The sequence below is a fragment of the Apiospora aurea genome, assembly GCF_038362705.1.
Source record: "Apiospora aurea strain CBS 24483 chromosome Unknown utg000006l_segment0_segment0, whole genome shotgun sequence".
Taxonomy (NCBI): domain Eukaryota; kingdom Fungi; phylum Ascomycota; class Sordariomycetes; order Amphisphaeriales; family Apiosporaceae; genus Apiospora; species Apiospora aurea.
Window position 1 is genome coordinate 4,070,632 of NW_027117393.1, and position 25,437 is coordinate 4,096,068.

Below are 25,437 nucleotides of genomic sequence, written 5' to 3' on the forward strand. Positions count from 1 at the left end.
TGCACAATGCCATATCGCGAATGATATTGTAGAGACGTCGTCTCCCCTATTGCCACACTTCGTGTGTAGAAACTGCTCCGATTCATTCGCTCATCCCCCTTTTTATTCTTCTGGTCTCCTGCCTTCTAATCGCTCTTCAACATGCTCTCGACCAGGTCGCCGAGGGGCCCCCAGAAGTCCTTGCCCGAGGCGAGGCCGTGCTCGTCGATGAAGAGGACGTACTGCTTGAAGCTGGTGTTGAGGTGGGGCTCGAGGCCGAGCTCGCGGATGACGGGGTAGTGGTGGCAGTAGATGTGGGCGTAGACGCGGTACATGCGCTTGAAGATCTGGCGGACGAGGGAGGGGAAGGTCTTGGGGAAGGGCACGCCGATGCGCGACGGCATGACGGACTCGTTGTCGATGTTGCTCTGGACCCAGGACATGAGCTGCTCAATGTAGGCCGGGGCGGCCATTTTGGTGGGGCGCTTGTAGGTTTCGCTGTCTTGCCAGAGGTATTCGAATCTGTTTGTTGTTATGTGTCAGCTCCGGCGAAACTGGTGGATGACGGATTGGTGTTGTCGACTTACTCATCGGTGGCCTTCATCTCGGGGCAGGACTGCGGCGAGCAGAACTCGGTGATGGCGCCGTAGAGCAGATTGACCTGGTTGTAGAAGTCCACCATGTTGACGGCGAGCCATTCGTTCTCGTCCTCGCCGTCGGGCAGCTTGACGACCTTGCGCAGGCTGCCGCCGCCCAGTGTGGCTTCGGCATACTGTCGCAGCTGATAGCTCGTGTTGCCGCCCTTGCCGGGCCGCGCTCGGAACTGGTTGCGTGCCCGCTGGTTGCTGGATTTAGAGGGCGAAGGCATGTTGTTAGTGATAAGGGCTTGCAAGGTTCGTTGGTTGCGGCAAGCGCTCAAGAGGTAAACATGCTGCTCCTTTGGAAAGGAGACTCACACTGTAGTTACAAAGGACGTCATCTTGATTTCGCTTGTTTAATGGAAGCGTATCTGCGATGGAGCACGACGTTGGTCAGTTCTTTATCGCCACGAGATAATGCATCCCCATCGAGGGGCACTCGACTCATCTTGCGCCAGGCTGCCAGGGTCTGGAGTGGTAGCGACGCATTGGGATGGATATTAGGAGACTCACTAGAGGAAAGATAAATTGCTGATCAAGTGGGCCGAAAGGAGCCAAAGTACACCAGAGCGAGCACACGCTGGACAAAGACAAGTTGCTGGGTATGGTGGATGTCGTCGATATGGTTTTCTGCGGTTCGGTCCAATAATTCGATGGTTGAGGGGCTCAGTCCAATTCGTTGTTTACTTTGGTGGATTGGGGACGGGACTGGCTGCTGGGCAGCTGGGGCGGTTGTTGCCGAGTGAGATCCAACATTGAACGACGCTCCAGGTCCGGTGCGAGAGCACGGGCCCACTGCCGACAGGGGAGCTAAACTTGGGAGAGCAAGGGGGCCCATCCCCAGATCCAACTGCAGGCATCCTGGCAAGTCTGCGGCTTTGTATCTTGAGCCTCACACTCCAACTGGACTAGTCTTGACTCTTGACAGCTCCAAGCATCTCTACAGTGGCAAACTCATATGCGTATCTAGACATACTCTATCCTCAAGCATTCAGTTCTCGTTTGCCTCGGCCTGTTTGCTGCTCAGAAATGCTGTCGAACTCGCTGTTGGGATGCCACCAAGGCTCCCACGTGCTGCTTACACTGGATGTGATACTTTATTTCTAAATTAAACTGATATATTTGCCGACCGACCACGGGTTACTAGTTCAAAGAGAAATTGCTATTGATAGATATGCAATGATTGGTAGCGGGTTTGCTCAAGAGTCTCCTCCCAATGCATACATTTCATCTGTTTGCCTGAAGTGAAGTTATGTGCATGGTATGGGGAAGGAGAAGGACCCTCGTCTTTTAGCTCCTTGGGGGTGTTGTGTCTGCACATTCCACTATACGTAAACATCAGGCGTTCTCATAGAGTACCTAAGGTATTGTTGTACACTAGAGAACGAGTGTGGAAAACGAGTTCATTGTCAGCATTATTTCCTTGCACCAATCTCGAAGAAGGTAGAAATATGAAAGACCTAGGCGAAGCTGGGAAGGCTCGTTGGGTTCTAGTAGTAAACCCTTTACCCCTATCCAGCAGTTGGGTCAATCTCTACACCAGCCGTACAAGTTCACATAAAACACGTTTCTGTCAATATACACAATTACCGAAGCACTTGGATATTTCGTGGTGAAGCCTGGCCACAAAATGGTGGCACAATTGATGTGAGATAAGACCAGGAAGCGACTTGACCTTTGGCGTTTTTATCAGAGCACATGCGACATTCTATTGCTCATTACCAAACAGCTGCTGCTGCAAAGACAGTTATATGTTGTGTAGTGATTTTGAACATTCTTTGAGTGATGGCTATGATCTCATTGCCAAAGGAGGGGTTCACTCGTGAAGTAGATGAGTACAGGCCAACCGAATATCAGAAACAGCAGGGAGGATCAAACCACCAACTAGGCACCGTACCCTTGATAATAATCCCAGGTACTCATAGCAATAGGGGTGAGCTGTATATAGCAAAGTACTTATATAATGATGCATCATACCCAAGTCACCATGTCTCTTCATTGCCACGTTTCCCCTCAGGCCCGGACCAGATTCGCCTCTCGTTTCAGCGAAAAAGGGATATGCAGGTGTAAATAAAAGGCTGAATAGTTTGAGGGTATTGGTGAGACAGTGCTTCGTCTATCTACGCTCCTATACACAGCGCTGCTCTGAATGAGTACCAGACTACCCGCTCGCAAACGTCTCGCCAATTACATCCCAGTGCCGGGGCCCCCTTGAACAAACATAAGGAATAATTTACAAAGTGTCGTTGAGGAGCTTGTTCATCTTCGCAATCTTGGAAGACACGGAGAGATCGATTGTGCGGTCGCCAATCTCGACGACAAGTCCACCAACAATATCGGGGTTAACCTCGTTGGTCAGCTTGATCTTCTTTCCCTGGCCGACGTACTGCGACTTCGCGACAGCGGTCTCCAGGCGGGACAGAGTGCGGCTGTCCAATTGCTGCAGGTTGTCGTATTAGTACCACTGACCCCCCAATCATAATCTCGGGATAATACATACGGTAGCGCTGCGGACAGTCATCTCGACCTCACCACGCGAGGCGGCCATCAGCTCACCGAACTTCTCAGAGACACCCTTGAGGAGGCTCAGGCGGTTGTAGTGGGCCAGGGTCTCGAGGAAGTTCTTGACGGTCTCGCTGCTGCCAGCAGTCTTCTGGAGCTCGGCAACGATGGCGGACTTGTCGGCATCGGAGAGAGTAGGGGTGCTGAGGATCGCGGCCAGCTTAGCATCCTTCTGGACGAGGTTTGCGAGAGCGGTCAGAGCCTTGGCGGTGGGATCGAGCGAAGAGGACTTGACGGCGGCAGTGTACTGTTAATGGCTCATGCGTTAGTTCTCTTATCCAATCGACCTTTTTTTCTCCCATCCATTGAACCGCAGCAAGACGCTCGATGCCAATTGTCAACCAATTGGCCCAATGCAAGCGCCCCGGCTTGGTTCCTCTGCGGAGATGGGCTTCGTAGCAGATGGTGGTCGTACCAGAGCAGAGGCATAGGTGCCGTCGAGACCGTACACAGCTACCGGAGGTCGGACTTCCTGGGCGGCAGCAGCGGCATAGCTGCGCGCCGGGATGCGGGCAATTGTCCGCTGGGGAGCTGCAGCTCGGACGGCGCGGAAGGTTGTTCGGGAGAACATGGTGATGTGACGGGGGAGGTGGCGGTTGGGCGGGATTGAAGAGGGATTGAATTGTCGTCGTTCGTCTGCTCGCTACGAAGCTCGGCTTCTTTGCAAAATGAGAGCAGTACCAGCGTCCACAAGCCACGGGTCTCCGGAAAAAGTCGGTGCCTTACTGCCTGGGTTTCTGCAGTTTGGCTTTGGCCATTTGGGGGGTACAATTAGGCGGTGTGTGGCGCAAATATGTGGCTGTGCTTGGATTTATCAGTACTACCTAAACTGCTCGCTCCAAGACCGGTCGGTAGCTGACTGGCAATTGATCTTGATTTCTCCATCCAGGAAGGCTCCGTCATCAATTCTATTCGATTGCTTGCAGTTGCAGAGAGAGGCGGGCCACCAATCCCACGCATCCCACGCATCTCACCCTAGGCCTTTCCCGCCTTATTAACCCACCACTTGCTTCTTGCTTCGCTGCTCGGGCGCGTGTAGTGGTTTCCCACCTCTTACCCATCCAATCCAAGATCTGATCAGGCTCAAAGGCTGCTTGACACAAAGTCGCCCGACGACACCAGAGGGATTGAGAAAACAGGTGTGCAAGCCTGCAACCCTTTCCCCGTCAACATTTCTTGTACTCTTTCCCTCAGCCCAGCCCAGTCCGGTCCAGCCTGCCTGCCAGCCATCGTTACAGGCGCCGATAAAGCGAGCATCCATCTTGGCCGCTTTTTATTGCGCGTGATTTACTGTGACTTTCCTTTCCCAGTCGCACGCACTATCTCTATCTGCTATTGCAAGGCAAGATATCGTCTCCTCGTATTTTCCAAGGATATCTCGTCACAAGAAGAAGTTCCCACATTCATAGCGCCCAGCTGGGTCCGAAGTGGTAGGCATCTTTTGAGAGTGTATAGTCGCCACCGGCTATCGTCCTTTTCCTTCTTCTTCTTCTTCCCTCTTCGCTCTTCGCCCATCCAGGATTACCGGATCCAGCAAGCTACGCCGCCCCTGCTGATATGGTAAGGTCCGTAACACTGTTGCGATGACGAAACAGAAAAAGAAGGGCCATCTCCCTCCCATAGGGGGACAGGCTAAACATCGCCATGAGCGCCATGACAAGTTCCATAGATCCCAGCAGCATGATAGACGTGTCTGGTCACAGTTGAATGCCCTGAAGGAGCCAGCCAAGATCAAGCACAAGTCGTATTTTGAGGCCGTCGACAACACGGAAAAGAAGAAGAAGCTTGAGTTCGAGGTAGTTTGAAGCCGCGCGAACCCGAGACATTGTACTCACCAGCCAACAGGTAACCACGGAGAAAGAGCCGCCGCCCGGCTTCGAGTTCGTCCCTACCGGGAACCCCGAACTTACTACCACTTGCAAGGAAATGTCTAGAGAACAGGATGCTATGATCTTCATTGTCTCGGTACGTTCGGCGATGACAAGTCACGGATTCATCACTAATGCTATTTCTACACATACAGGACAGCAAGGACGTAAAGAACCTCGAACACCACATGCACCGCGCCGGCTACCATTTCAGACGAACGATTGTCGATGAGGCGCGCAAAACGCTGGAGCGAAATGGAATCAACCTCCTTGCCGCAGTTCCTTTGCCTGGCGAACCCGAATCTATTCCCCAATCCCAGCAAGAGATCAATATGCAAGCTGACGCTGTTCTGAGGGATCTCTTCCCGAGAATTCCAAATACTGATCGCCAGGAGATCATACTTCATGCTTTTCAAAAGGTTTGTGGAAACCCCCCTCCCGTATTATTATGCCCGTGTCGCTCAACTCCAATTTCTGTGTGAATTAGAACAGCAAGTTCAATGGCGAATACAAGGTTGGCATGGCCTCGGAGCTGCCACTGGCTCGTCGTGTCCAACTCGCTGCCCTAGCTCACATTAGGCACACGCATACCCGGTATGACAAACTACTTAAGGAAACAACGTGGGCCAATGCACGAAAGGCAGTCGAGCAGACCTGCTTAGACGTAATCGTCAAGTGGCGAGGAGACGAGGAGACTGGTCGTGACCAGCTCGATGAAATCCTCCGTGAGGTGATTGAAATATCCGACAGCGAGGATGGTTCAGAGGACGAGAGTTCCGGCGCAGAAGCTGCATCGGCCGCTATGCCTCCACCAGCCTTACCAAGGAACATGTCGCTTGCCCCTGAACTACGCCCAGAACATTTACTTGCGGTAAGAGAGGAGCGACCTGATGCTTCACTGACTGAGCACATGACACCGGGACAAATTAAGAGATTGACCCGGAAGGAGAGAAAGTCCGCCAGAAAGGCCCAGCGCTTTAGGAGATACGCTGCTGTTGCCGAAGGCTTCTCAAATGACCGCAACACTGATGAACAAGCTCGGAACCAGCCCAACGGCGCTCTCGCCCCCTCCGCTATGGAAAGAGCACGCAGTGTTGCCCATCTTCAACCTGGCGTAGACCGTGGTGCCGTATCAGGCCCATTGGAAGTCAACCAAGGCCAACACCAGCACCAGCAACAGCCGGTATTCACGTCAGACCCTTCGCAGTTGTCCCCGAACACGCCCATCGGACATGGAAACAGAAGTATACCTGCCGTGACTAGGTACAGCGGCGGTGTTATTCACCAACAACCGTCCAGTTTCATTCGTGTTCGCGAGAGCACAGCACCCAAAGTTGGGTCATTCGTTGATCGCCTGGCTAACGACCCTACGCCTTTATCGCCGGTAAGACACGGCTTGGAAGACATGCTCCTGCCTTCCATAGAGCCGGTGTCACCCAACAGACCCGTGAAAATTGACCAAGGCTTTCGCCGCTACCCTAGCGTATCGCAATCATTTGCGGACATTCCCCGTGTTGTTTCTCGCACCGTCGCCCATGAACCCGTGGGCTATGCGCGCCGAGGCTCACCAGTTTTTAACGGAGACGTAGAGGATGCCTCTAGGCGCCGGCGCATGCTGCCTCAATATCCTGGGGATGCCCAAGCATTGGCAGATGCGGGCTTCATCCGTATAGTTCGTGAACCAGCCCGCCCCGTTCAATACATGCCCGAGGTTCATGGTGATCCGTACCGTGTAACCCCGGGCAGGCACCTTCAGCGTCCTCGCTCTCCCATCGTCTATGCTGGAGATGCGGCTTATCCGACCCAAGCCGGTGGCCCCCTTAGGTCGAGGGCCAACCCGATCGTAATCGATTCGTCGTATAGCGCTGGGAGAGGTGTAGACACGGGCGGCCCCCTTTATGTCGGCAATGATCGGCAAGCTCAACGGAGAGTGGCTGCCCAGGATTCGCCTTTCCAGGAGATTCGCCACCTTTCCGGAGGCCCTCGGGTAGTCTACCTTGAAGATGAGCCGTCGCCACGCGCGAGGCCATATGACGATGTGCGCCCTCCGAGCTATCGGTATGCTACTGCCCAGGATATGCAGCCTGTGATGCGGCCTTACGAAGCACCGGTGTACAGAACGGTTTCCTCCGCTCATCATGACAACCCGCCTCGTTTAGTAAATGAGCGATATCACCCTCAGTTCCCGGGCCCTGAACAGAGGGATATGGCCGGAAATGCCTCTCAGGGTCAACGAACCATCCTTCGCGATGTGTAAGTTGACAATCAGCTCAGCTGACGCAATGTCGTCGCAGAAGCTAATGCGAGGACCATAGAAATTACGACACAACGAGAAACACGGAACCTCATCAAGCCACAGCACGAAGGACAGCGGAGTACTACCCAGAGGATTTGCGCTATGGACACAACGTCACGCCAGGTCATATGGTGTCTGCTGGAACACCTGGCTTTGGACATCCCCCACAACATCGACAGCCCGTTAATGGTGGCCCATACTAAGCGCCAATGCTTATATGGAATTTGCAAGTTGCGATTGGGCAGTGAGCCATTGACGGAAGCTGCAATCTAAACGATTCAACGGAGACACATCTTGTAAAGCACCGCTCTACAGCGAGAGCGGACAGGGTCTCGTCACGGAACGGCGAGAATATGCATTGGGCCAGGAGCATATTGCATGTTGGAGTTAGGAAGAGCCTGTTTGTTTTTGATACCCAATGATTTGCGTTACTGGACACAGCATAAATAAGTCCACTGGCTCTGGAACGGAGGCATTGCACGAATTTTTCTGCATTTGCAAGATTTTCATTGCATGGAAGGCTAGCAACAGCATGGTCATGAGCAGTACCATAAGGGAGTTGTTATATCCAGTAGATTTTGCCGCAGGGTCTTTGAGCAGGACAAGATCATACTGGAAAGAGTATCATTGTATATATACAACACCATTACCAAAGAAATCATGTGCAGGCGCATATGGCGATGCTGTATAAGCCCAAGTCTATTACTATCTCGACGTAACTTGAAAAGATGTTGAGTGTTGTTGACCTCGAGTACCCGATGGTATATCCATGCCAAATCAACCGCTATTCCCAGTGTGCCCTCCCTTTGAAAACCAGCATGACCCCTTGAAATGACGCCCGATTAAATGCAATAAAACACAGCTCCTTTCATCATGCAGGCAACGCTGTCCTTTCCCGCTGTGGTTCTTGTGACACCACCGGCTCTTCTTCTGGTGCCGCCGGCTCGTGCCCAGGTACAACCGGTAGGGGCTCGGGGGTCGTCTCCTGCGGGCCGTTGACCTCCTTGGCTAACCTCTCCAGCTCTTCTTCGACTTCGTCTTCGTCGTTATTCGATATGCGCCCTCCAAGCATCTCGCTGATTTCCTATTTGGAAAGAAAGATAAAGCATTAGTCAAGCGTTCGCACGTCCAGACCAAAGGCAAAAGGCGGTAAAGCGTAGGGAGGGTTTGGAATGTGCTCACATTCTGGTAGGCAATGGCGTCGGCCGTCTCGCCCATGAGCTTCTCGACCTTGTCGATGCCGCCCATCTCGGCGTGGATCTCCTTGAGGACCTTGCTGCCCTGCTGCAGGCCGAAGACGATGTCCTTTTGGATCTGGGCGAACTCGACGTTGCGCGTCAGCTGCTCGAGCTGCTCGAGTTGGGCGTCGGTCTGGGCGAGCAGCGACTCCTGGTACTTTTTGCGGCGCAGCGCCAGCAGCGCCCGCTTCTTGTCGCCGTTGGCGAGGCATTGCCGGGCGATCTCCGTCTCCTTCTTGGTCAGGACCTCGATGCGCCGTTGGTATTGGTGGAGCTTGTCGCGCTGGGTTTTGAGGTCGAGGATCGCCCTGTGCGAAAGGGGGGAGCGGTTCATGTCAGTATGTATGTTTCTTTCGTTCTGGGGAGGGAAGGATGTATATCGGAGAGAGACGGTGGTGGGAATGCGCTCGTGGTTGGTTCGTACTTGTCTTGCGCCGTTATGCGGCTCGGAGTGTTGCCCATTTCGATCGCTCCTGTTGTGCCTCTATGTACAACGTGCCGGTGATTCGGATCCTGAAAAGCGCATCGCTTTTCCTCGGTGATGATAGGAGAACCCCGGCGACCCAATGGTTAGGAGTCGCAAGATGTCGTGTGGTATGGCATGTATCATGTATTAGTCAATAGGAGAGAAGATGTAGGCTTCAGGATAGGTAGACGGGCATGCTGCCGCTGGCGACTGTTCGTCATCGGACAGGTGCATGTGGGCTGCTGGGGGACCCGGTTATTTGGGGGGCAGAAGCACTAAACTCACCTGGAACCTGGGCTGTTAGGGGGCAAGGGGGTGGGGAGGGGTACCGCTATGGACCTGCCACTTTAGCATGCTCGATAAGATAAGCATCACAATCACACTTTACGGTACGTCCGAAGTAACAGAGAAAGCTTGGCGAGCTAGATTCCGTTCAGACTAGCGCTCGACTTTTTATTCAATCCAAGGTCTCTCGAAGACCTTCAATATGCAGGTGTAGGAAAGCGACGTCGAGTTTTCTGGTGTCTGGATGAAAGAGGATATCTGCATTTTGAGGATAGTACTCCATAATTCTTAACGAGTCTGTACCTGAGCTAAGGCTGCTTCCATGAGTCGGCTTTTGCTACTACGACTTAAAAGTTGTCCATTTCGCGAGCTTGCGATTTTGAGCAGATATCACAAGAATTTTCTCGATGTAGGTTCAAAACTCCCCATAGCCATGCCATCACGCCTATAGCACGCTTCATGATGTCCCGACTATTAGTCATGGCAATGATGATGCCAATTGTGACTGCCCATTCAGGCCTTCAGACGAGCCACTCTCATTTCGATGTCTAACTCGTTCCCAGATTTTCGATATACTGGGTTGTTCAACCTAGCTCTCACCACATACGAGAGACGGGCATCCTCCCACCACACAGCACAGTAGACGGCTAGCACACCCGCCTGCAAACAATGGCTCCCCGCTTAACTCAGCGGCTGGACCGCGATGTTTACCAGATTCTCCGGAAACTGGAGGATGATCATGAGCGCAACAGCAGCAAGCCTGCGAAGTTCACTATCGATGGTGTGTACAACATGATCAAGAAGTCGAACTCCAGCGTAGGCCGTGAGAAGAAGAGGCCGCTGGAAGAGTCCATCGAACGCGTCATGAGGTTCCGGAAGGAGGAGCGCGCCGAAGTTGATGAGGATGAGACCATGGAAGACTCGCCAGCCGAACCACCTACACCCAAGGTAAATCATCGATGATTCACCTCATGTAAACCGCTCGGACAAACTAACATTGGCCATACCAGCAGACAAACCCTTCTTTGATGAATAAGCAAATCGCAAAGTCGTGGAATGTCGCCAGGAGAGAAAGGGCGTCATCGCCAGAGGCGACGGTGGAATCGGCTATCAGCATGAACGAACGGCTTCCCAATGGCGAGCCTAAGCTTAAGCGGCGTAGGGCCGAAAAGGCCGAGAAGGACCGGGCGCCGCCTAATGGATTGTCACTCTTCAACCTGGGAGGCATGGACGATGCGATCGAACAGTTGGTCCGCCACGTTGCTCGTCCTATTGTACGGGCAAAGAAATGGATGGAAAAGGCCAAGGGTGCAGAGCCAACGCGGGGTGTGCTGCTCCATGGCCCCCTGGTTGCGGAAAGACGGTGCTTGCGAACACCTTCGCTGCGGAACTGGGCATCCCCTTTATTCCTGTCTCGGCCCCCTCGTTGGTGGCAGGCATGTCTGGCGAGTCCGAAAAACAGATCCGAAATCTCTACGAGGAGGCCAAGAGCCTCGCCCCCTGTCTCGTCTTCATCGACGAGATTGACGCCATCATGGGCAAGCGCGACAACGCTCAGCGGGAGATGGAAAAGCGTATAGTCGCCCAGATGCTTACATGCATGGACGAACTGAGCCTGGAGAAGACGGGAGGCAAGGCGGTGGTCACAATCGCGGCGACCAACCGTCCAGACAGCATCGACCCTGCCTTGCGACGCGCTGGAAGATTCAACCTGGAAATCAACATTGGTGTACCGAATGAGCTGTCACGCATCCAGATCCTCAAAGCTCTGACGAAGAACTACAATCTGGCCGAGAGCGTTGATTTAACCGCCCTCGCCAAACTTACCCCTGGATTCGTGGGCGCCGATTTACAAGACGTCGTCTCTCAGGCCGTGTCTGATATGCTCGAGCGTGCCGATGAGTCCCGGATCCAGAAGGCTATGGAGGATAACCCAGCTCCTGAGGATGGTTTCGTGGAAGCCACCCCGAAAATGAAGTTCATGATGCACCAGCTGTCTGCTCTAAAGTCACTTTTCGACGACACAGACTTTGAAGACGATGAAAGCTACTTGGTGTCACAGCAACACTTGCTGGACGCAATTACGAGGGTCCAGCCCTCTGCCAAGAGAGAAGGATTCAGCACAATACCTGATACAACGTGGGATCAGGTGGGAGCTCTCAAGGCGGTGCAGAAGGAGCTCAGCCTGGCGATTATTCGACCAATTGATACCCCGGAGCTCTTCTCCAAAGTTGGCTGGCGGTCACCATCGGGTGTCTTGCTTTGGGGACCTCCCGGTTGTGGTAAGACCTTGCTCGCAAAAGCCGTCGCGAACGAGGCCAAGGCAAATTTCATCTCCATCAAGGGCCCGGAGTTGCTCAACAAATTCGTCGGAGAGTCTGAGCGTGCAGTGCGGCAAGTATTCACCCGCGCCCGCTCCTCGGCGCCCTGTATCCTCTTCTTCGACGAGCTAGACGCCCTGGTGCCGAAGCGTGGCGATGCTATTGCTGAATCGAGTGCTCGCGTTGTCAACATGCTGCTCACGGAGCTGGACGGCATGAACAGTCGGGCCGGCGTCTACATCATCGGCGCCACCAACCGACCCGACATGATCGACCCCGCCATCCTGCGCCCCGGCCGTCTGGGCAACAACATCTTCGTCGACCTGCCCGACGAGGACGGCCTGGTCGAGATCCTCAAGACGCGCATCCGCACCGTCCTGCCCGACTCGACCCAGGAGCAGCTGGAGGCTCTCGAGCCCGTGGCGCGCGATCCCCGCTGCAAGGGCTTCAGCGGTGCGGATATCGAGAACCTGCACATTGCTGCCGCCAAGGCGGCCGTGGAGCGTTGGGATGAGGATAAGGGCTCTATCGAGATCACTCGCGCGGACTGGAACGTGGCGCTGTCGAAGATTAAGCCGTCGGTCTCGGAGAAGAGTGCTGATCACTTCAGGAGGTTGCAGAATAAGGGGTGGAATTAGAAATGTCAAGCCACTAGATTAAGACGGTATTAAATTGAATAAAACCGGGCAAATACCATTAAATCACATCTAATCGAAAGGAAACTCGAGATTAGTATTGTTCTTAGTATTTTAGTGAAAGGCACTCTAAAGAACATATTTCTTGCCTGTTATACAGTAATAGACCTTGTCGAACAGGGACGGAAGCCCATCCCATCCCAAAGCTACCAAAAACAAAAACAACGCAGGGGAGAGCCATACTAAAATTATGAAACATACCTCCCAACCTTCCATGTTGCGTATCATAACAATTGCCAGGGGAATGATATGGAAGATAGCGGCCCATAGTGCGACTAGGAGGAGGAGAAAGATATCATCGCTGGCGTACAAAGAACAGAACTTAGCTTTCCTAGCGATCAGCAACGGAATGGATGCGCAAAGCGACCACGCATAAAGCCATGCAAACTTGTGGCCTATTGGTATTGACCAGCACCAATAAGTTCCAGTTCCAAATGCCAAGGCCACTGGTAGAATGGCTGCATACAACAGGATATACCCAGCCATGAAGCAACTTTGGTAACGCGGATTATTGAACCGGGGAACGGTTGGTAGCATTCGGCCACCTCGGTCTTTAAGCGTTTGCGAGTTTTGTTTTGAGAGTTCTTCGTGGTTCTCGTACAGTTTTTCCTGTTGCTCCCTGTATAGTTTGAAGACGGCCTTGTGAGTGTCGAGATCGCCCCATCTGGGATGTCGCACATCATCCGGCACGTATAATCTTTGTACGGCTGCTTCCCGTTCCATATGAGTCGAGAAGCGATATGGAGTCGTCACCCAGGCCCACCAGGGCCCATTGACGTTCCAGCCGAGATCTAGCAGCTGCGAGAGGGCCCGGTTATTACAATGCCGGATCGCCAGACGAAGATAGAGCATCGATCTCACATGCCCTTCGGAAGAAACCTGTACTCGCACCACGTCCCATAGGGCAACCCGTTCCTCTCTATCGCGCACCAGGCTTCCCAACATCAAACAGAAGAACTCCCTTGCGGTCAGACGACAGTGCATCCAGTCCGCTGCATCGTGCATCTCGCTTCTTCTACTCTTGGACGAGCGTACGGTGTAGAGGTGTCGAAGCAAAAACGCACATTGCTGGAAGGTACCGACCAGGAGAATGAACTCAGGCAGGGTCGGCTTGGCAATGTCGCGATACTGTCCAGTCAGACTTGCATATATGGACTTCAGGCCATTGTTGTAAATATGACTTGGCTTTTCACTTGCCGCAAGGTAATCTGACGGCAAAGTGAAGCTTTTGGTTATTATGTCATCAACATTGTCATCCTGTTCGTCACGCGTTGATGCTTGGAGCCTGCGACGTCTAGTCCAGGAAGAGTTCGCGTAAATGCGATGTGTCCACACCTCGGGGAATCTTTGCAATAATGACTCTGCGGCAACGTAATCTGATGAGAGGATTGCTTGCGCAAGGAAGTAAGTGTTCAGTCCGCCGCTGACACGCTGATCAAAAGGCATGGGCTGGCAAATAATGGATCCCTTGTCTGCATGATTCAACAGGAACTCGCTGGATACCTCGTTAGCAAGGCAACTCATCCGAAAGATGTATGGTTGGACATGTGAAGCTTACAAGAAAAACGAATCCCTATGGGCGGCCGTGACTGCCCACGAAAAGCAGATATGTACCAAGTTAATTGGCCTTCTACGCACGTAAGAGGCGCTGTTCCCCGAGAAAAACTTGGAAATGGGTGTTGTATATTCTTCGTTCAGGTCAACGAAACCTTTGGACAAGCCAGGGTTTGAGTTCCAAAGCATCTGGAAGACATCACGAAGCCCAAATCGAATAGCCAGGACCAATGGGTTTTCCGGGAAGTCCTGGCAAGTGACTAGAAGCCACCACGAAGGCGGGAGAGAGCGCCGTTCGCCTTCCTTCAGGATAACAACAACGCCTTCGAGGCTGTCGACTCGGACCGCTTCCTGTAGCATTCCATACAGACGGTCTTTAACGTCCGATCCCGGGCCGAGCAGGAACGTCACCATGTACTGGAGAGTGGCAGAATAATTCTTGCCATGGCTTATGGCGCGAAAATAGTTCTCTGGAAGGTCTATGGACCTGACAACAACGCTGCGAAACGGGAGCTTCCAGAGCGGCAGCAGTTCTCTGTCGGTCCAAACTTGCACGTCGTGCAGCTTGTGGTCTTCTCCAGGCTTGAACGTCCCGAGATGGTCCAATATCACAGTCAAAGCTTGTGACTGAAAGGTGGACACGGCGATTGCGACAATCCGCCGGAGTCTTGAACCGCCTTCGCATACGCAGCATTCCTTGACGTCTCGCATCTTGTGTGTCTCGTAAAGTAACGACTGAAACAGGGCCAGGTTGTCGTTTAGTATAGCCCTTAGAAGAGGGCAACAGCGGATCTTTGCAGAAAAGTTCAGAAGAGAACCTCCAACCTGCAGTGGCATCGTTTCACGGCCGAGATCGACATTTCTGCCCAGGAGTTTATTCGCGAGCCATTTGACTTCTCCTCCATGGAAACCAGACAGGTGATGAAGCACCGACTCCTGAGAACGGTTGCAAATGCTGCAATCCGTCAAAGGGTGTTCGAGCAGTAGTTTCATCGCCTCGAAACAACCGATCTTTGCAGCGACAAGCAGCAAAGTATTCCCTTGCTCGTCCTGGTAGTTGAAGATGTCGGGATTGCTTGCAAGTAACTCAGACAAGGACTTCATATCCCCTATCCTCACCAGCGCGGTGACGTCCGCGGTCAATTTGCCGAGGTTTCCTCCCTTCAGGAAATCGCCATCCTCAGACTCGTCGTCAGAGGTCAGGAACCCATCATGCTCACATTCAGTGAGGTCTTCTGAGGGATCGTCGCGAGAGCTGACTGCAACGCTCTGCGATTCTTGTCGACTTTGAGAAACGGATATGGCGTTGGCTAGAGTCTGCATTGGTGCTTGTGAGTTCGACTCCAGCACGCAATGGTATATTGAAGCCGCAGATGTTTCAGAATCTTCGTTGCATCCAGCAGCCATGGCTTGGTGCAGCCTGTCGCTGAACTCCTCGGCGGCCGGGATCCCATAGCCTGCCGCGGATAGAAGCCAACGAGTTGACTCGGAGAAATCTTGATCCACTCCAAATCCGGAAAAGAAGCAAACAGAGAGCTCCCATGTCGCCAACGGTTGTCGTGGGTCTGCATTGTTTTTGGCTATTTTGAGTAGCTTTTGGATGATGAAGTGTTTCAGCTGATGACTGCACAACACCAGCGATTGATATCCTACGGAAACCTGGATAACAAATTAGCTGGCTTAGTTCTAGTCGGAACGTTGTAGAGCAACCGACCATCTGAGACACGTTCAAGCCTTGTAGTTCTACCAAGTTATCCGTCGATTGCCTCGGAGTGTTATGTGATATCGACCCGTCCTGAACCGATTTGTATCTGGTTGCGTTGAGCACAGTGCATGGGATTGAGCGGTGTAGGGATATCATATCTACCTTCGAAGGATACGCAAACATCGAGACAAACTCCTTCCAGTGCTTCTGCTTCGTATTGTCTTGGACAGCAGTAGCCGAATTATATCTAGCTCGAAGTCCGAGTCTTGACTTGCTCGGTCCTCGTTCTCAACCAGATTCATGGCATTCTCGAACATTATCCCGTCTCTTTTGAGAGATTCGAAGTCTGGTAAATCTCGATAGTAAGGGCGACCCAAAACGACCGAGAGGACCACCAAACCGTAAGAGTAAACATCGGTCGCTATCATGCCCTCGAAGCTAAGGCGGTGTTGTTCTTGGAGAATCTCAGGTGCACACCACTGTGGCGTGAAGGCTGGCAGAGTCTTCAGGCCTTCGCTTCTGGATGTCGAATGGCCAAAGTCCGTCAATTTGGCCATAAATGTGTTGATGTGACCAATCTTAGGGAAAATCAGAATGTTCTCGGGCTTGATGTCCCCGTGGACCACTCCGCAGCCATGCAGGGCTGCCAAAGCATCAGCTATGTCGACACATAGATCCATCTTGGCCATGAAGGTCATCCGAACAAAGTCATAATCCCTCCAGAATCTCTCCATTGATCTCTGGGGGCGAGTTCTTCCAGCAACAGCGGACGTGGCTTAGTAGCCTCGTCATCTTCGAAGTCCCAAGCGATGCCTTTGAACTTCACAATATTAGAATGGTCTCGAATAGGCGGGTGTGAACGGATTCGGAGCTCGCTGAGAAGGCTTCTGAGGCCGCCAGAATTTTGTCGGTGGATACTCTCCTTCGTTCGCTTGACCACGATATCCTCGGCTGAAGCACGAGTCTCCCCACGAGTCACATTCGAGGCAGCTTTGATAGAGATTGCTCGCTGGCTGACAACGCAAGTATGACCATGGTCTTCGCGCCGTTCGGCATCTGGATGAAACTGTTGAAGTGGTATCAGCTCATTGCCAAACTCTCGGTAGATGTTGCAGATGAGCGACACGAGTGTAGTGAAATCAGGCTGTCTTCCAACCTGGTCTTCATCTTGGCCGCTAGTTGCTCTCGCTCGTAACCTGGTGAAGGTACTGCGACTATTCAGGAACGAAAAACGGACGTCTGAAAGACTGGCAGTCCCTTGTGAAGAGAATATTCCGTCTCGGAAGGTGCTCGTAGAGCCCATTTTCGCGGATCCGGACGGGATTGGTTCGTAAGTCTACCTAGACAGGATTTCGGGGTCGCTTCTTGTTTAAGTAACTGTATATTGTTATAAAGCTATTGCCGCTATGGGTCCAGCCCCTGCACCTTGTGATGACAAGGGACTTGAAATGTGCACTTTTTCAGCTCCTGCGCCACCACTCCGAGATTTCTTACTGCTGTAGGGTCGTATTTCAGGCTAATTCTAGCTGTGATGAAGGCTTGGGTAGCATGCAAGGTTTTTATACGACTGTCTAGACCTGTATGGTTACGGGAATCCAAGAATAGTTCCAGGCGCAGCACAGCCTGATCTACACCTCTGTCGTTTCCTCGAGACGGGCCCCTCCAAATGCCACCGTTCTTGAGTATTGTTCTTAGAGGTGTTACAAGTTGGCCGCCCCTTGGTGCTACTGCCACTGATTGTATAGATAGCTACACCTGCCCTTTCCTCAGTATTTTCGATGACCCAATAATACAATCTTCCCACTCGAAACATCTCTATACCTCAAGAGGCGACTGTAACCCCTGGGGAACGCAAACGAAGCCACAGCAATGGCAGAAGTCGTCGGAACGATAGCCGCATGCTTAGAGCTGGCCAAAACTCTTCATGCAGCCATTGTGTTCATTGACGGGGCTCGTGATGTCTCCAAACATGCGACAGAGCAACGCCGGATTCGACTGCAACTAGTGACCGAACTTCACAGATTCCAAGCGTGGTGCGACGAAATAGGTGTACCAAGTCTCGCCCAGGGGCAAGAGAACCTCCTTCACGATGTTACAACGAACGAAAAGGTCTTCGCCAAGAGAATAAGAGGATCTGATCTAAGACTGGACAGCAGAGATTTGAGTAAACTTACAGCAGAAATCCTACTCGACATGCAGAGGAAGTTCGAGTGTGTGCAGCGAATCCTGGATGCACATAGCTCTGCGCCGTTGCATGCGAACTCTACAGTGGGTGGCGAGGTCAAAGAAAAGCGGAAAGGGGGTTGGATGAGTAAGTGGAAAGCTCGCTTCGTGGCCACCCAAAGCAGCAGCCCTTCCAACAAGAACTTCGGGCAGACGAGTACTGGCCACAAGGTGCAGAACGTCCAGAACGCCTTGAAATGGGTCAGCTCTGACAAAGACAACCTTGGTTCACTTATGGCCGACATAAAAGCCACGAACGAAGCACTGCTGTATTTGCTTGGTCCTTTGTCACAGCAACGGGTTCGGCGAGAAGCTCAAGGGGCCATCTTGAATGATGAAATCAGCAGCGACCCGTCATATCCTCCTGAACTGGATGGGAATGATGACCTTGGGAGCCTTGCCCGAATCAAGTCCTTCCATGTTCAAGGAGAGGACATAAACAACGAGATTGAGGGGGTAGTAACCCCCCAAATTACAGGTGTTTCGTCCCGAAAGACTCGGGCCCGAGATTGCGAAGGCTGGCGTCAATCGCTCAGTTCACCAGCTTGACGCCGAAGCTGTGTTGGTGGAATGGAAGCTATACAGCAAGGACAAGCGTATCCGGATACAAAGGATTCTGCAGTTGAACAGACTTGTAGATCTACTGGACCATGGAAATGTCTACAAGAGGTTCCTGGCACCTGAATGCAAGGGACTAGTCGAGGACGACGAGAACTCCAGACTGGGAGTTGTTTTCCGCATTCCCAACATCCCGCCTACGAATACAACGACAGAGCTTCGACCCAGGATCGATAATTTGCAGCAGTTCATACGAACTTCAACCACCGTACCGTCGCTGGGAGAAAGGTTCAAGATGGCGCGAGAGCTCGCCCTTGCAGTCTACAACCTCCACTCGGTGCACTGGCTGCACAAATCCATCCGGAGCGATAACATTCTGTTCTTGGAAAGGCCAGAAGACTCTCAATTGTCACCAACAACAAAACTCTCCAAGACAACTCACTCGACAGTTCTAGAGGAATATGACGGCAAGGGCGAGGGAGCATCGAGCCATACCACTGCCGCTATACCAGGCCTCCATATCCTAGGCTGGGAAATATCACGTCCTGACGGCCCATCTGAGTTCTCCGAAAGCCTGTCATATTCTGCCGAGGGCTCTCAGGCTGCTCGCGAGAATATGCGGCTGTGCAGCCACCCCGCGCTGCACTTTGCATCAAAATCAACAGAGCGAGCCAGATACCGCTCGCAGTATGATGTTTACAGTCTTGGGTTGGTGTTATTGGAGATTGGCCTCTGGAAGACGCTGGACTCCCCCAGGAAAAGGTGCGGTGACGATGCAGACTTCAGGAACAAGTTGAGTGGCGACTACTGTGATAAACTGCTACCAACCGTGGGACAGATATACTGGCAGGCGACCAAGAGATGTATCGCATATGACTTTGGTGTTGATACATCGGCGGCATTGGAGCAAGTAGAGAAAGACGGACGAGAACGGTTTCTGCGGTACGTTGTCAACGAGCTAGAACTATGCCATGCATAGGATGTGACTCAGGGCCACGTTCTTTCTTATACCACTGGCGCTGTTGATTCAATATTGTGATAGTATCGGAGGTTTCAATGACGTCTAAGCCTGATCTGCTTAGGTAACATCGTAAAAAGGGGCGCGACTAACGATCAGCACCAACCGAGCTGTTCTAGTAGTTAGCCGCTACTGCACAACTCGGGCCAAGCACTATGACTCCGCCTTATCTCGTCTGAAACTGCATTAAGAGTTATTTTATGCACCTCGGCATGTGTCGGATATCTGTCGGGAACATGGCAGAAATTTCTGGTCGTCTGATAGGTCATGGGTAACGGCCATTGGCAGTATGCAGATCACGCCGTCTGGGCCAAAAGTCCCATATTCAAAACCCATCTCACAGGTCACATCACCAGCGAATTTTGAGCAGAGATAAGTCAACGCCAAGTTCAATTAGAGGGCCTAACGATCATGTCTACAATCCAATGCTTCCACCCCAGCCAAACTTAGGTGAGGCCATGAACTCCCAGCAAACCCAAAACTTAATCAAAGGGGAGTCTTTCCTTCGCGAAGTATAGGAGCGATTGAACCAACGGGGCGCCAGAATGGTCTATTTCTATGATACACTGTTGGCCAATCCGTCGTTGTCTATGATGATCTGATCTTTATCGTTACACGTGATGCTGATAGCGCAGGAGGAGGCGCTTATTTGGTGGACTCCTTGAGGAAACTGTAGAGGGCGTGTTAGTCATATATGCGCCAGTATACAATGCTGGGTCTGTCGGAGCTTACGTGATGAGGTCGTTTCGGTCCTTCTCCTTCTTGAGACCACCGAAGGCCATCTTGGTACCGGGAATGTACTTCTTGGGGTTCTCGAGGTACTCGAACAGGGTGTTCTCCTCCCAGGTAACGCCCTTGGACTTGTTGGCGTCAGTGTAGGAGAAACCGTCGACCTGTCCAGACTTGCGGCCGAAGAGACCGTGCAGAGCAGGGCCGACCTTGTTGCCCTCACCCTCCTTCAGGGTGTGGCACTGAGCGCAGCGGGTCTTGAAGAGACCGGCACCCTTCTTGGCATCACCTGTAGGAAGAATGTGTCAGTATGTTCTGCGGCGTCGCGAGTGGCGAGGGTAATGTTTGTGCTCTGAAGTCGCAAGGATAAGAACGCTGGCTGTTGCTGCTCTTCTGCCCGTCCCTTTGCTACAACCGTCAATGCCTCCCGAGCACACACCAAAAGGATCTTAGGAGTCGTGTGACGAATGGACTTCGCCTTGACATAGATAAAATACCGCAGGTGGCGCCGGGTAGGCCTCGAAGGTTGCGGGCGTAGGGTACGACAGGAAGACAACAGGCGATCGATGGGCGAATGGTAGCTGCTTGATCGCGAAGAGTGAATTGGCGTTGGCCATGAAGACCAGCACCCAATGGCTCCGTATTGGTGGCGAACAGGTCTCCTTGATCAAGCGCCGCAAGGGGGCAGGCAGGATGACATTATCGCGACGGGAAGAGAGATGACCTACCAGCAGAGAAACCCATTGTGAGAGATGTGGTAGCGTGAGGCTGAAGTGTATTAGGGATTAAAGAAGGCGAGGTTGGTGAGTGGTGTTCAAGAGAGTTGTATGGCTGAGGAGTGAATGGGAATTTCCAGGAGAAGAAAAAATCGGAATGCTCAGCGCGATGCAGGATTTATTACAGCAGCCGGGATTTTTCTTGGTTCGGTTGACCTGTACAGGCAAAAGGCAGGAAAGGCAAGGTACGTGAGTACAGCACACTTTCTGGCATAGCTATGACGCTTCCAGCCACGAGACAGAGGCTAGAGCAGAGTAGAGTGGCTCCCCTTTCCGCTGCAAATGGAGCGCGATGGAGCCCTCCCACCGGCGCCCCCGCCAATCAGCGTGGCAACAATGGTCAGTTCTGGTCAGTAGCCCAAGGTTGCCGCAAGAGTTTTCTCGCTTCCGGGATCAGCCGGACGTTTCTCAGCCACACTTGCTGCTACCACTGCTGCTGCGCGGCATATTATTAGATGAATCCAGCTTGACGTTTCTGCCGTCTGGTCCCAGTCAAGATAGAGTTTCAAAGATCTACCATTCCGTTCCGCTGCGAGTCAACAGTTTTCGCTGCACATGCGGCCACGAGCCAAGGTTAGGGTCTTTCTGGCATTGAAGATGACCTCAGAAAGCCAACTCGTTCTTCTCTGGCATTCTTTTGCAGCCACACCTCTGGCCGCACGGACTAGCGAAGCCAGGCTGGCAGGATGGGTCACATTACTCTTTCCAATGGACCGGGGACCCCCAGAGAAGAAGGTCCACTCCCCGGAAACCTGGATTGACCGCTCCGTTACGGGTCTCTTCGGAAAGGCTATGGAAGGTCGGTAAACTGGAACCTCTCAACTGACTTGCATTTGCTGCATTGACCCAGTGAGTGACGAAAACTACGTGTAGGACCGCCCGCCAGGCCGCCTGCCAAAGCGCGCTAAGACGGCAACGAGGGCAGGAGCCAACCACCAACCCAAAGTCGACAGCTCCCTGCAATAGTCGTCAATAGCAAATCTGCTTGCCATTGAAGCTCTCCCCAAACCGGCCAATAGCAATCTACTCGAAAATGAGGCCTGCATCCGGCATTCATGCGTAACGCGACATATCGTCTGTTTGCAAGGGGGTGACTCAATTGCCAATGTCAATAAACCAAACATCATTCCAATTGATATAAACAGGTCGTGAACCCTGCTGAGATTGTCCTGAGGGGCCGCCTCACCCACATCACTACCACATCCCACCTTTTGCTGCTGGGTGTTGAACGGGGCGAGAGAGCTACGATTCACAACCCACCATGGCACCGACAACTTCCTATATCCCGCGCTTTCTGCTTCCGCAGTACGGCACAATATGGCGGAGCTCGACAGCACGCGCCATGCCGTTCGCGAGACCCATCAGTGCGGATGTCGGCCAAGTTCTAGTGCGCTATGCTTCCAAGACCGCCGCCGCAAAGTCCGCGACTACGACAACCGCCACTGCGGCTAAGAAGGTGACTGCCCCGAAGGCCGCATCCACCAAAGCCGCCGCGACAAAGACGACCAAGGCCCCGGCTGCGAAGACTGCCCCTCCAAAGACTGCGCCGACCAAGCCCGCCGCTACCAAAGCCGCCGCCGCTACCAAAGCCGCCGCTGCAAAGCCCGCCACGCCCAAGACCCCCACCTCCGGATCTACTATCAAGAACACCCCCTACAACCTCGGCCACGAAGCCCGCTGCTCCCGAGCCGGTAGCCAAAGGCGCCGCCGCCTGCCGCTACACCCAAGTCTGCCACTGCCGACCCTTCCAAGCCCATCGTGCTGGAGAAGCCCGAGAAGTTCAACCCGCCTTCCCACGGGGCCCGCCTCCCGCGCTCCGTCCCAAAGCACTATGGAGGCGCACTCGGCGCCGAGGAGTTGACGGCGCAGAAGACCAAGGAGTACCCAGGTCTCCCGCCGCCGCCCAACACCTGGTCTCACTGGTTCATCCACAACAAGCATATCCACATGTTCATCACTCTTGTAAGTTCCCCAAAGCCAGGCGCGGCGCATTCTTCAGCCCCTATGCTCGGTAGACACCCAAGCTCATACAATAATTCTAGGGCGCACTTATGTCATTGGGCGTCTACACGTTCACGGCCCGGTTCAACGCCAACTCGCCCTTCGCCGAGATGATCCCGCCCATCGGCGAGTTCCCCCAAGCAGCCCATCAACTACATCCGCACCTGCGTCGAGGTCCTTAAGCTGCACGAGGAGCACGAGTCGGCCCAGACGGCCGAGAAGCGCCGCCGCCGCATCGAGGACGTCCAGAAGCGCAACGAGTACCGCAAGGCCCACGGCCTGCCGATCGCGAACGGCATCGAGAGCTGGACTGGTACCGGAGAGGCGGCCAAGCCAGCTCAGGAGCAGGAGGCCCCCGTCGTTATCCCGGTTTCTGCTGCTCCTTCGGCGGCGGCTGATGCTATTAGCGCTACCGAGCAGACCGAGGCCGATGGCAAGCGGAAGAAGTTCTTGGGCATTTTCTAAGCTGAGTGATACCAAACCCAGCTCTCCTTGACTGGCAGGTATGCAGCCAGTCAAGGTAACTATGGCCAATTATGACCATGCCAATGACACTGCGTGCGCATCTAATGAGTTCATGTATCTTAAAAGAAAGGGGAGCCACGTTGTACAGAATCATGTAGAGAGGTTGTTGAGATAACCAGCCAGCCCCTGACTGGCGGGAATCATCATTGTTGTGCATAGCGCATTGGATGGTATCATGACATCGCATAAAGTTACATAGTGATCTCCTTTTTCCTTTTCCTGGTCTTCGTCTTCTTCTTCCTCTTCTTCAAGTCAAATCCACACCCTCGAGTCCATCCAGAACCTCCTCGGCGACGCCACCTCTTTCCAAAACCTTGGCGACCATAGCGCCCAGCATGCCGAACTTGGCACCGCCGCGCGGCGCCTTCCACACGCCGACGACGTCTTCCGTCTCCGTGACGCGCGCGTCGGGGTGCTTGGCCGCACCGCTCTCGTTCGCTGGTGCTGTTGCTGCCGTCGTAGTAGTGGGTGTGGCGGCCGTCATTGTGCCCCAGGCCGCGGCGTTCACAGAGTTGGGCACGCCGGGCGGCGTTAACCGCGAGGGCGGGTCGATGGTGCGCACGGAGAGAAGGTGCAGGTTTCTCTTAGTACTCGTAGCAGGTATAGACTCAGATTCGGGCTCGGTCTCTGAGGAGGGGCCCTCGGCCACTGAGACGGCCACGGCGCTGTCGGCGACGGCCAGTTCCTCTTTCGACGGGTCGAAGATGATGTTGTCGCCCACGGCCATGACCAAAAGGGTAATAGGGGGTCTTGAAGCGGGTGCCGCCGCGGCCGCCGCGGAGGGCTGTTTTGGTGATTTGTTGGAGGCCTTTGCGGATGTGGTGTCTTGGCGGGGGTAGAGGAACGTGGCAGCAGCCCAGTCGTCGTCGAACATGGGGTCCTCGTCGGCCTCGGACTTGAGGCGCGGCAGCCGGGTCGCGAGGAGGGCGAGGTGAGTGGTTAGGCTCAGGAGCGGGAGCGGGTAGGAGAGCGGCGGGGAGATGAGTATGATCTGTTACAATTGCTAGTTAGTCACTTGCGCCTGCTGATTGGCAAAAGGGAGGGGAATAATCGTCAATACGTACGTCCAGGTAGAGCTTCCAGTGAAAGCGCCGGTTGATCCAGAGCTTCTTGACAAACTCGCCGTCCGCCAGCAGGGCCTCGGTCAGCATCGAGGTCAGGAACACGGTGCCCGAGTCGTCGTCGCGCAGGCCCGGGATCTCGACGCTGAGCTCGACCCAGTCGGGCGAGACCCTGGCCTTCTCATTCACGCCCGCAGCCTCCTCGTCGTCCTCGTCTACATCCATTGATATCTCTTCATCTTCTGTGGTGGTCTTCTTAGATTTCCTGCTGCTCTTCTTCGGGGCACTGCTGTGACCCTTGCGCCCCTCGGTCGAGGCCACGAACTCGTACGGCGGCACGGGCGTCTTCTCGACCTCGGCCTTGACGCCCACGACGGCCTCGGTGCCGTCGGCGAAGCAGATGCGCGCGCTGCCGTTGGTGCCCGGCAGGATGCCCGTCTCGGCCGTGAGCGGGCGGAACTGCGTCGGCGACCGGCCGTCCGGGCGGATCGGGCCGGGCGTGATCAGGCTCAGGCTGCCGTGCAGGTAGGCGAGCTCGGCGGGCGAGAGCAGCAGGTGCTGCGAGGTGGACGACATGGTTTTGGTTTTTTCGGTGGGGCGTGGGGGTTTGCGCGCTCGCTCTCTCTTTCTTCGTGAGGAAAGAAGATGGGAAATGCGGGTGTTACGGCGATCACACGCAGAATAGGTCGTTTAAACAAGGTACCTCGCAGAAAATGAGCGAAAAGCTGCGATATATGGCAGCCCGGTTTGTCGTACAGTGACGGCGATTTCTTTTCTTTTTGGGGGATGTGAGGCTGAAGTGGGGTTTTCTGAGCTCCAGCATTGGGCTGCTGTCATTGGGCGATTGGTGTGGGTGGCTTGCAGGGTCGCAGGGGGTAGCTGCAAGGCTCCAGGTTTCCTGATTTCGGGTGTGGGGCGCTCTTTGGAGGGTTGGTGTGG

The 25,437-nt window shown here is 53.7% G+C and overlaps 11 protein-coding genes across 11 annotated transcripts; 4 read left to right on the forward strand and 7 right to left on the reverse strand.

Moving 5' to 3' along the window:
- Positions 1 to 125: 125 nt before the first annotated feature.
- PG986_009843 (uncharacterized protein) lies at positions 126 to 847 on the reverse strand (the record flags this gene model as incomplete). Its single annotated transcript, XM_066846065.1, has 2 exons — positions 126 to 501; positions 567 to 847. 2 exons carry the CDS (start codon positions 845 to 847, stop codon positions 126 to 128), a joined length of 657 nt encoding a protein of 218 aa, XP_066698463.1.
- A 2,003-nt stretch (positions 848 to 2,850) lies between these two features.
- Positions 2,851 to 3,750, reverse strand: PG986_009844 (OSCP-domain-containing protein; the record flags this gene model as incomplete). The annotated part of the gene is made up of 3 exons (XM_066846066.1): positions 2,851 to 3,057; positions 3,118 to 3,426; positions 3,595 to 3,750. The coding sequence occupies 3 exons, from the start codon at positions 3,748 to 3,750 to the stop codon at positions 2,851 to 2,853; spliced, it is 672 nt and encodes a 223-aa protein (XP_066698464.1).
- A 1,012-nt stretch (positions 3,751 to 4,762) lies between these two features.
- On the forward strand, positions 4,763 to 7,304 carry PG986_009845 (uncharacterized protein; the record flags this gene model as incomplete). The annotated part of the gene is made up of 4 exons (XM_066846067.1): positions 4,763 to 4,975; positions 5,025 to 5,144; positions 5,203 to 5,466; positions 5,535 to 7,304. The coding sequence occupies 4 exons, from the start codon at positions 4,763 to 4,765 to the stop codon at positions 7,302 to 7,304; spliced, it is 2,367 nt and encodes a 788-aa protein (XP_066698465.1).
- Positions 7,305 to 8,214: 910 nt separating this feature from the next.
- On the reverse strand, positions 8,215 to 9,043 carry PG986_009846 (uncharacterized protein; the record flags this gene model as incomplete). Its single annotated transcript, XM_066846068.1, has 3 exons — positions 8,215 to 8,427; positions 8,526 to 8,889; positions 9,006 to 9,043. 3 exons carry the CDS (start codon positions 9,041 to 9,043, stop codon positions 8,215 to 8,217), a joined length of 615 nt encoding a protein of 204 aa, XP_066698466.1.
- A 958-nt stretch (positions 9,044 to 10,001) lies between these two features.
- On the forward strand, positions 10,002 to 12,291 carry PG986_009847 (uncharacterized protein; the record flags this gene model as incomplete). Its single annotated transcript, XM_066846069.1, is given in 3 exon segments — positions 10,002 to 10,280; positions 10,346 to 10,681; positions 10,693 to 12,291. The coding sequence occupies 3 exon segments, from the start codon at positions 10,002 to 10,004 to the stop codon at positions 12,289 to 12,291; spliced, it is 2,214 nt and encodes a 737-aa protein (XP_066698467.1).
- A 2,600-nt stretch (positions 12,292 to 14,891) lies between these two features.
- PG986_009848 (Serine/threonine-protein kinase ppk21) lies at positions 14,892 to 16,287 on the reverse strand (the record flags this gene model as incomplete). The annotated part of the gene is made up of 4 exons (XM_066846070.1): positions 14,892 to 14,913; positions 15,002 to 15,561; positions 15,617 to 15,713; positions 15,770 to 16,287. The coding sequence occupies 4 exons, from the start codon at positions 16,285 to 16,287 to the stop codon at positions 14,892 to 14,894; spliced, it is 1,197 nt and encodes a 398-aa protein (XP_066698468.1).
- Positions 16,288 to 16,301: 14 nt separating this feature from the next.
- PG986_009849 (uncharacterized protein) lies at positions 16,302 to 16,910 on the reverse strand (the record flags this gene model as incomplete). Its single annotated transcript, XM_066846071.1, has 1 exon — positions 16,302 to 16,910. The coding sequence occupies one exon, from the start codon at positions 16,908 to 16,910 to the stop codon at positions 16,302 to 16,304; it is 609 nt and encodes a 202-aa protein (XP_066698469.1).
- Positions 16,911 to 17,476: 566 nt separating this feature from the next.
- On the forward strand, positions 17,477 to 19,367 carry PG986_009850 (uncharacterized protein; the record flags this gene model as incomplete). Its single annotated transcript, XM_066846072.1, has 2 exons — positions 17,477 to 18,289; positions 18,339 to 19,367. The coding sequence occupies 2 exons, from the start codon at positions 17,477 to 17,479 to the stop codon at positions 19,365 to 19,367; spliced, it is 1,842 nt and encodes a 613-aa protein (XP_066698470.1).
- A 684-nt stretch (positions 19,368 to 20,051) lies between these two features.
- PG986_009851 (uncharacterized protein) lies at positions 20,052 to 20,879 on the reverse strand (the record flags this gene model as incomplete). Its single annotated transcript, XM_066846073.1, has 3 exons — positions 20,052 to 20,076; positions 20,139 to 20,424; positions 20,864 to 20,879. The coding sequence occupies 3 exons, from the start codon at positions 20,877 to 20,879 to the stop codon at positions 20,052 to 20,054; spliced, it is 327 nt and encodes a 108-aa protein (XP_066698471.1).
- Positions 20,880 to 22,172: 1,293 nt separating this feature from the next.
- On the forward strand, positions 22,173 to 23,377 carry PG986_009852 (uncharacterized protein; the record flags this gene model as incomplete). Its single annotated transcript, XM_066846074.1, has 4 exons — positions 22,173 to 22,583; positions 22,607 to 22,873; positions 22,954 to 23,052; positions 23,087 to 23,377. The coding sequence occupies 4 exons, from the start codon at positions 22,173 to 22,175 to the stop codon at positions 23,375 to 23,377; spliced, it is 1,068 nt and encodes a 355-aa protein (XP_066698472.1).
- A 307-nt stretch (positions 23,378 to 23,684) lies between these two features.
- PG986_009853 (exosome complex exonuclease RRP42) lies at positions 23,685 to 25,074 on the reverse strand (the record flags this gene model as incomplete). Its single annotated transcript, XM_066846075.1, has 2 exons — positions 23,685 to 24,428; positions 24,502 to 25,074. The coding sequence occupies 2 exons, from the start codon at positions 25,072 to 25,074 to the stop codon at positions 23,685 to 23,687; spliced, it is 1,317 nt and encodes a 438-aa protein (XP_066698473.1).
- Between the last annotated feature and the right edge of the window lie 363 nt (positions 25,075 to 25,437).